The 9472-nt window shown below is 46.6% G+C and overlaps 1 protein-coding gene across 1 annotated transcript in view; it reads left to right on the top strand.

Annotated features, from left to right (window-relative positions):
• The window catches only part of ING4 (inhibitor of growth family member 4), a 13717-nt gene extending 6471 nt beyond the window's left edge, over positions 1 to 7246 (top strand). Inside the window, exons 2-8 of the mRNA XM_014306850.2 lie at positions 4068 to 4139; positions 4335 to 4501; positions 4702 to 4816; positions 5137 to 5245; positions 5554 to 5701; positions 6100 to 6161; positions 6380 to 7246. Of these exons, the coding sequence (XP_014162325.1) occupies positions 4112 to 4139; positions 4335 to 4501; positions 4702 to 4816; positions 5137 to 5245; positions 5554 to 5701; positions 6100 to 6161; positions 6380 to 6419 (669 nt within the window). The 5' untranslated portion in view covers positions 4068 to 4111 and the 3' untranslated portion in view covers positions 6420 to 7246. The remainder of the gene's footprint in view (positions 1 to 4067; positions 4140 to 4334; positions 4502 to 4701; positions 4817 to 5136; positions 5246 to 5553; positions 5702 to 6099; positions 6162 to 6379) is intronic.
• Positions 7247 to 9472: the final 2226 nt, after the last annotated feature.

Here is a 9472-nt window from a genome sequence, read left to right as displayed (position 1 = left end):
TGATCCTGCCCTTCTGCTCAGCCCTGGAGAGGCTCCTCTGGAGTGTAGTGTCCACTTCTGGGCTCCTCGTTACAGAGAGACATGGAGCTCCTGGAGCCTGTGCAGCAGATGGGAATGAGGATCATTTGGAGGCATCTCTCTTATGAGGAAAGGCTGAGGGAGCTGGGCCTGTTCAGCCTTTAGCGGAGATGTCTGAGAGGGGGCTCATCAGTGTCTGTAAACATCTGCAGGGAGGGTGTCGAGAGTGGATCCAGGCTCTTCTCTGTGGTGCCATGCACTAGGACATGGGGCAATGGGCAGAAACTGATGCACAGGAAGTTCCACCTGAACATGAGGAAGAACTTCTTTACTATGTGAGTGACCAAGCACTAGAAGAGATTCCCCCACTAAAGTTGTGGTGTCTCCCTCTCTGGACATACTCCAGAACTGTCTGGAGGCAATCCTGTTCCATGTGCTCTGGGGTGACCTTGCCTGAGCAGGGAGGTGGGACCAGAAGATCACTGTGGTCCTTCCAGGCTTACCCATTCTGTGGCTCTGTGACACAGTTGCGTTGCTGCCAGCCCAAGCTGCTGGCCTTGCTAGCACTTTATTCCCTGTACATTTTCACTATCCTGTTCCTCTCCTGCTGCTGTGCCATTTGTATTTTTCTGTCTGTTGTTGCATATCATCACTCTTCTCTAGTGATCAAAGATGTCTCTAGGGTGTTCTTTCTTTACAATTATCAGTTTCATAATCTGAGAATTACGTGGGTTTTTTATGATAGATAGTATTTAGTCATGGTGATTTTAGGTGAATCTTACTAAGATGAAAGAGCAAAATTAATTGAGAGGAAAAAAAGGAGAAAAGCAGGAGGAAATGAAATTACATAAATAGCATGAATATTTTTTCAGAAATAGTGAGGAAAAGTGTGGTGGTAGGCATGAGGAAATGGAGACTCAAATCTAATTTTTTTTTTAATGGCACTTAGAGAGTGATAATGTCTGGTAGCCAGCACAGCACAGGTCAAGCAATTTCAGCAAGTGTTCTGTCCCCTGTGATAAATTCTGTGATGCAGGGAATCACTTCTGTTTAAGGCTGTGCAAGAGCTTTGGAGTTAAGCTGCAGATAGTAGAAAACATCCCCACAGCTAGATTAAGTTATGTACCATACAAATAGTTTGTTGCTCAGTTATAACTTGCTTATCTGCAGCTTTATCTTGTTATGCTTTTTGTTATTGCCAGACTCTCTCTGGATCATAATTTGTAATGGTCTGCTCAGCTTCCTTCTACGTTCAGTTGAACAGATAAAGTATCTTTGTAGCAGTTCTGATTATAAAGTCACTGTACTGTCACTTGTTTCATTTTCTCCATTTATTGACAAAGCAGTGGCAGAACATTTGTCCAATAATAGATTTGCAGAGTGGAATGTTTTGCTGTGGTTTTAGGAAATCATTTTGCTGGTTTTAGCAGGGAAGGAATTCAACTGGCAGGGGTTTGTCTTGTCAGCCCCAATGGAAGCCTGCCCAGCTAATGAGCCTCTGGAAGATCATGGCTCAGATGTGCATAAATGATCCACCCATGGTGCCTGAGCTGAGCATTTGCTCAGCCAGAGCCAGAGCAGGTGACAGCCCCCCCCACACTGCCAGAGCCCCCAGGAGCAGGGGGCTCTGCACACCTGGAGGCAGGAAAGGAGGCAGGGGACCCACTGGCCTGGCTGAGGGCTGGCACTGAGGGGAGCAGGCTCTGGGGAGAGAGGGGCTGTCAAGGGTGGGGGCACAGGCTGAACAGACAGGTAGAGGCAAAAGAAAGACAGACAAATGTTGTCCAGATGAGGGCATGTGCTGGCATCAGCAGTGTGGCAGATTTTTGCAGTGATGGCTGTAAAAACTAGAGCACAGTTCCTTTCAGGTTGTGTAGTCGAATCAAACTCCTGCTTGAGTTTCTCCTGGTGCAAGAATATCACTGTGAAATGTGACCCTAACCTCATGTGGGGCTGTTCTGCCCGCACAGCAGCATCCTACTGGTTTTTGTGCTGGCTCAGGAGCTTGCTCTATCTAAAGGTTTCTAGCCCTACTGAGGGAAGGCAGACAGTACCTGGAGGAATTTGTGCTTTTACCATCTGTCCTTTTCAGAAGAGAAAAAGAAATTACATTAATCTTTTCTAAAAACCACAAAGTCCAGAATTTAGAAGCTGTGATCTTCCAGGATTAATAAACTCAATATAAATTTGACATATTGTGTGCAGTGCAGGAAGAGCTTCTGTTTTCCTCTGGAGGATACCTGTCTTGTCTTCTGCAGCAGGTGCTTTGGAGAGGAATGAAAAGCAGCGTGCTGCAGTATGACCCATGTTTCATTTGCTGTATAAATTGAAAGGTTTAGAGTTGATGAGGCTGGGGATTGCAGGAGGGAAAAAGGCATGGTCTTTAGATTCCCAAGCTGAATTTCATCCCTGCCACAAGCTCCCTCTATAAGCAATAATAATTTTCAGCATTGTGTCCCCGTCGTGTTCTGAGGTGCTTTTTCGAACTGTAGGGATGTAATCCGGTAGTCAGCTGCTTAAACCTTGTGTGAAGTCTGTCATGCTGAACAAACATGGAAGTATCACATTCAGGATGTGCCTACAGACTTCATTTTGCTGCTTAGTAATTTTTCAGAATTTGAATTTGCACTGCTAACTGTCCTTGAATGCAGAGGGGTGATGTATATGTGCTGTGGATTATGTATCTGGATACTTAAGGACACCTACTACCTGAGCATTTCTCAGGTAACTAAATCAGAAATGGCAACAGAAATCTGTTAAATCAGCAGCTCGATTGCTCCTAAGTATTGTCCATGTAACTTCTTATTATGCTGTTTAGGCAAAAGTCTAAGTAAAAGGAACAACTTCAGTGCTCAGCAAGGCCCACAGTTGGTTTTACCTCTTATAGGAATTAATTTCACGTCCTGTTATGTAGTACTTGTTAAAACTTGTTAAAACCTTCCCCTTGCATACAGAACCTTCCCTGTCAACTGGTTGCTCTTCAGGGAAGTGGAAAGGCATTAATTGCTGTAGAAATATGTGCAGAGAAAATAGAGATTGCTGCCTGGACTGATGTATTGGACAGCTTTGGTGATGGCCAGACACATCTCCAGTTGCACTCCATGTGAGCTACAGAGTGAGTTCAGGAAGCTCAGACTTGCTTCTGTTGTGTTTGTGAAGAGCTTTCCCCAACACCTTCTTTTTTAAACCTTCAAGAGAGATTTATTATTTTCATTGGGTATAAAGGTGACACTAATCAGGCTTAGACTTCAGGTTAATACAGTGACACTAGATCTCATTTTGACTAGACAGGCATGGAAAAATGAGAATTGTTTTTACCAGCTTTGCCAGTTGAGCATCTGGTGATGCCTGGGGGGTGAGTAGCACAGTGCATTGAAAATTAATTGACTATCAACTTCACATTGCTCATTCAGAGCCCTACAAACGTTTATTATTCACGGTGTGTGGCATCCTTCCAGGTGTTGGACACACCACACTGAGATGACAGTGCAGAAGGCACCACAAGTTACAAGCCATGAGGGGTTAAGATTGTTCCCCATCTCTGTTCCCCATCCCATCTCACACTTGATCTTTGCTCTGCCCAAAGTGTCTGCTGACCCCTGTATGTTAAATGGATGCATTAAACAGACTCACATTTCAGTGAATTAGCATTTGATCAACTTAACTTTTACATCCTTGTGTAGAAATAACTAAATGGCTTTGTTTACCAGCTGTTGTGGTGTTCTTTTCATTACTGAGTGGAGTTTTCGGATGGAGACGTTGTATTATAGTGACTGAAACTCATTACAGATTTTGGTTTTCTGCTTTCTTTGTGTGGACCTTTCTGCATGGCAGCAGTTTTCTGCTAACTAATATGTATTCCAGAACGATGCTTCTGCATTAAATGTATCACATTTTTATAGTCTGTCTCCTTTGGGGCCGGCAGCAAATGGAAGCAGGCTGATCTGCGCCAGGGGTGTGTGTGTGTGTGTGTTATTGGTTAGCTTTGTTCCTGCCTTGGCATCGTGGACAAGAGCCTGATTTCTCCATGTATTCTCCTTTCTCTGCAGGTATTGAGAACCTGCCATTTGAATTACAGAGAAACTTCCAGCTCATGCGGGATCTGGATCAGAGGACAGAAGGTGAGGATCAGGGATGGTTTTGTTGCCAAGACAAGGAGTATGTAGCTTGACCAGCTTTTCTTTGCTTTGCCTTTGTCATGGGGATCTCCAGGCAGGGAGGAGGCCTGGAGCTGCTGCAGTCTCATTCAGTCTCTCCTGATGGAGGGCACTGTGGTGTGTGAGGTGTTTATGTATTTAATGGCTCCCTTCTTTCAGACCTCAAGTCAGAGATCGATAAGTTGGCCACAGAGTATATCAGCAATGCACGGACTTTGTCTTCAGAGGAAAAACTGGGGCTTCTCAAGCAGATCCAGGAGGCCTATGGGAAGTGCAAGGAATTTGGGGACGACAAGGTTCAGCTGGCAATGCAGACCTACGAGATGGTATGAAGGGAAGTGCCTCGTGCTTATCATGTGAACGCCCAAACTAAAGCCATCCATCTCGCAAGGCCCTGAGCTCTCATTTTTAGGCCATGCCCACTCTTGCTCCTCAGCTCTTTAGTGCCAGCCCCCTGCCCATTTGTCCTCTCTGTGCCTTCCTGGGCTCTGTCCTGTGGTAACCCCTGCCCCTGGTGTCCTTGCAGGTCGATAAGCACATCCGGAGGCTGGACACAGACCTCGCTCGCTTTGAAGCAGACCTGAAGGAGAAGCAGATAGAGTCCAGTGACTATGACAGTTCTTCCAGCAAGGGCAAGAAGAGTGAGTACCACCCCTGGGCTGCACATTGATTCAGGAGGCAGCCAAGTGACTGTGGAAGTGGTGGGGATGAAGGCAGGCACTGGAGTGGTGCAGAGCTAAGACTGTTGCGCTGGAGGCTGAAGGACAGGTAAAAAGATGGTGACTGGGCTCTTCTTGTGTGAGTTTATTCAAGGCTGCTAGGTAAATCAAGATGGGGTGCATGGCCCAAAGCCAATATGCATTCCAAAGTAGGAGATTTTTTTAGTGCTGCAGAGGTTGTCACTATCAGGTGTCTGTTTTGGTGGGGTGACAGATGCAACACCTTTTTCTCTTCTTACCAGAGGGCCGAGCCCAGAAAGAGAAAAAAGCTGCCCGTGCTCGCTCTAAAGGGAAAAACTCTGATGAGGAAGCACCAAAAACTGCCCAAAAGAAACTGAAGCTCGTCCGCACGTAAGTGTTGAAGGGACTTGAGGGAATGAGAAGCAGCACTGGAAATCAGACCAAGGCAGGCCTAGCCAGGCTTCCCTGAGATCCCCAGACTGGAACTGTGTCCTCTGTCCCTTCTTGGGAAGCAAGAGGAAGGAAACTTGTTTATTCTTTCAGGGGGGTGTGAGTTGAAGGGGAGAGCAGGTCCCCTTGGGTGTAGGTACTTAAATAAGAGAAGTGTGTGTCTCTGGCAAGCAAGGGCACTGTCTTGGGACACACAAAGGTACTCAAAGCCAGTTACTTTGCTGACTTACTTTATTCCTGTCCTGCAGTAGCACAGAGTATGGGATGCCTTCTGTCACCTTTGGGAATGTGCACCCCTCGGATGTACTGGATATGCCCGTGGACCCCAATGAGCCCACTTACTGCCTCTGCCACCAGGTCTCCTATGGGGAGATGATTGGCTGTGACAACCCAGATGTAAGAGCCTGCACGTGGTGGAAATGGGGGGGGATGGAGTGGAGATGAGTCTTGCATGGAAAGTCTTGTCCTGCTTGGGTGGGCCCTGGGACAGCAAGCAGTGACAAGGAGACGGCTTACCTCAGGAGTTGGGATGGGCAGAGGTGTGGCTGGCAAGGACCTCTGAAGTGCCTCTCTCTTCAGGGTTTTCCTTAAAATGTTTTCTTGTCCCTAAACTTAGCAAGGGAGAAGGGGAGTTCTCCTTGCTAACAGTGTGTAGGTTGGGTGTGAGTATTCAGTCCTTGATCACTGCCAGGGATTTCGGAGTTTGTGATTAAATGCTGGGAAACTCTGGTAGCCCAAAAGCAACAATTTCAAAAAGAAACTGCTCTTTAACTGGCTGCTCTTCATCCCAACAGTGTTCCATTGAATGGTTTCATTTTGCCTGTGTGGGTCTGACAACAAAACCAAGAGGAAAATGGTGAGTGAAGCAACCTGGGGGGCCCATTTGACCTTTGGAAAGGGGAGGTCCTTGGTGGCAGGGAAAAAAGTACTGTATATACACACTTAGAAGATATCATTAAAAGGAAAATTTTAATTCAGGCTTTGTCAGGGACCTTGGAAAAGGTCTTTTGAGACCATGCACTTGAGGCTCATGTCATGCCCTAAATGTTGGCTTTGTACTTCCCTTTCTAACAGGTTCTGCCCTCGCTGTTCCCAGGAGAGGAAGAAGAAGTAAATTCACAGGAGACCTCAGTACTGCTGCAGGAGCTCTCTTCCCCCTGCCAGGGCCTCGTCCCAGTTCCCCCAGCCCTTGGGGCCTTGGCTGAAGGGAAGTCTTGCCCTGTTTGTGGTTTGGGCCATCCCTGGAATGGTGTGTACCCTCACGGTGGTTCCTGTGTGTTCTGTATCCCTGGTTGCTTCTGAGTCCTTAAGGGAGGCCCTCTCTGTGTACTATTCCAAACAGGTCTCTGAACCTCAAAGGGAATGAATGAGGGCACCAGGGTAGCCACCAGATTCCCAGGGATTCAGGTAGCCCCTGATTTTCCTTGGCTTTCCTTCAGCCTCCTCAGAGTTCATTGCCTGTTCTCTGCTTAGAGAGCAAGGCTATGGGATGGGGGAAGGAAAGGAGGTAAGTCTTCAGCATTTTAGGTCATTCATTTTCCTGGATCTTTTTCAGGAGAGAGGGAGTAACCAGGCTACTTCTTAATCTAGTGGGCTGGTTGAGAGACTGAAAACCTGATGTGTTCCCTGTCTTTAACCATTCCACTGCTGGCATTGGGCAGCCTCTTTTGTTGGGGAGAGGAGGAGGCAGAGGGATGTTTAGAGCTAGCTTTGTCTCTCTTATTCCTGGGGTAAACCTGCTGGTCTGGGAAGCGCTCTGTGTGAAGGAGGAAGAATTTCTGACCACGTGGGGAGAAACAGCTTGGTCCAGTCTGTCTTCCAGCCTCAAAATTCTGCCTTCCTCTTGTGTAGTGGTGCTTCTCCGTGGCATTGATGGTGGGAAGTTTGGGGATTCAGATCCCACTTGTATAATACAGAATGAAATAAAATTCATTGAAACCAGTGCTCTCTTTGTTACCTTGATGTCACCTCCAAAATAAACTGCAGCAATCGCTCTCTAGTTTTTCTTTCTTAGCTCTGCATTTATCGTAAATGGTGAATGTGGTGCAGCTTTTTCATGTAGCAATCTTGTCTCTAAAAAGTGACATCTGCATAAGTCAGGCTTGAAAATGTACCTAATGTACTTGCAGAGAGCTACTGAGCTTTCTGGTGGCTGTGAAAAATACCTGCCCTGCAGTCATGCCCTCACAAGAAGGTGAACATTTATTCCCACTATTGTTTGATCATTTACTTCATCAGTTGCCTCCTTCTCTTAAGTGAGGAGGAGTGGAGGTGGCAAAGGCCAGCCCTCACTGCCTGTTGGGCAGCACAGCTGAGAAGCCATCAGGACAAACCACATGCCTCCAAGAAAGTGGGTGGGTTTTCCAGACACACTGATCGCTTGCTTCCCAGGAGGTCACAGTCACCTTGTTGCCAGAAACTCTGGCTGCTGTTACTAACATAACATAATAGAGCTCCAAAACAATTCCAGAAGATCTGCAGTGTCTGCAGATAACTGTGAGGAGATGGCCCAATACTGGAGCTGCTCTTTATGGATTCCATTGGCACAGCCTGGAGACTGACAAACCGAGTCTTCTCCCTCCTTGTGGTCTGCTCACCAGGAAGGTTTAAGCCTTTCACCTGAAACATGGAACGTTTTCCTCACCCAAATTACTTGTATGAGGATCCATGGAGGATTTTGCTGGTTTAGTTATGAAGCCAGAACTCTGCTTGGGTTCAGAGGACAGTGTGGGCCAAGATCAGTGCTACTCCCACCTTGTCATTGCACAGGGACCCTGGCAGAAGGGTCAGGAACCCTCAGCTCAGAAGCTGGCCTTGTTTTCTGTTCAAGTCAGTTAGCACTGAGTCAGTTTGTGCCTCGAGAAGGGACGTTCATTCTGGTTTTCGGTTCATTCTGTTTTTCTGTTCATTCTGCACAGAAAAAAGGATGAGTTCTTCCCCAGGCTGTGGCTTTTCTGGTTTGTGGTACCCCCGCCACAGTCTGAATCTCGATCCCCAGGTTGTATTACACCACTTCCTGGGGCTTCCTTTCTTAAAGAGAGGAGAAGCAAATTCTGGAAGGTGTTGGCTGTGTCTCTGGTGTGGTTTCAGTGACAGGGAGACTCTGCCATGACCCAGTGGGTGAGCAGGCTGTGCCAGGACAGCTCATCTCTTCAGCGGGGGCTTACTCAGACATCCACTGGTGCTCCACTGTCAGAAGAAACCGTGGATGTGGCCTGAACTGGAAAATGGGCTTTGGGCAGGGGTGATGAAGGATGGAAACTGCTCCAAGCAGCTTGGTTTGGATGGATGGGACACGGGATTTAATGGCCAGCATTAGCAGGAATCTCTCTAGGAACTGTGGGCCAGAGAGGTGTTTGAAGCACCAGCCAGCAGCAAGGAGCATTCCAGGGACTTCTGCTGCCACTGAGGGAATGCTCTGACTTATACAATGAGACAACTAAGACCAAAATTTGGATAAAACCTGGGCATTTTTCAGTGGCTTGCGAGTATAAATGCAAATGAAAGCACATTAAAAGCTAACCTTGGAAGAGTGGGAATAAGGGCAATAGCTGTGCAATATTTAATCACCAGAGGAGGAAAAGAACCAGCAGAAGCTAGAAAATACAAAGTACAAAAATGAAGCCAGTGGGAACAAAGCCTGTAAGTGACAAGGCTGGAAACATGAGCAGCTTTTTTTAGAATGCCTTTTGTTTTTGATATAATTGAACATGGCACTTGTCCATTACTGACTGGAGATAGCAGAATTGTTTGTAATGAGAGGAGGGGAAGTGTTCTGTAAATATTTATTCTGTGTTGGTGCTGGTGTCATATGGAGATGGTGTACTTCCTAGGCAAACAGTAAAGAAGGGTTTTAAATGGCACCTCTTGGGGCAAAGACTTTTTTGATCATCAGTCCTCAATAAATAATGTTTGTCGTCCTGTGAAAGCCACCTGGAGGCATCTGTGGGTTGATCTCTGTCAGACTCTGGACTGCTTAGGAAAACCTATGAAGCTGGAAAAGAGCCAGCTCTTTTTTGGTCCTTAATGATGTCAAGAAGGCTGCCACAACAGTCCAGATGTGAAATACTGGAACAGCAGGGAAGTAAATTTCTTCTCTCTAAAACAAGCAAGAAATCCAGGTCAACAAAATAAAATCAGTTGGATGGGAAGTAGCCAAAAAAAATC

The sequence above is a fragment of the Geospiza fortis genome, unplaced genomic scaffold, assembly GCF_000277835.1.
Source record: "Geospiza fortis unplaced genomic scaffold, GeoFor_1.0 scaffold1, whole genome shotgun sequence".
NCBI classification, from domain to species: Eukaryota; Metazoa; Chordata; class Aves; order Passeriformes; family Thraupidae; genus Geospiza; species Geospiza fortis.
This window is presented reverse-complemented; position numbering and strand designations above follow the sequence as displayed.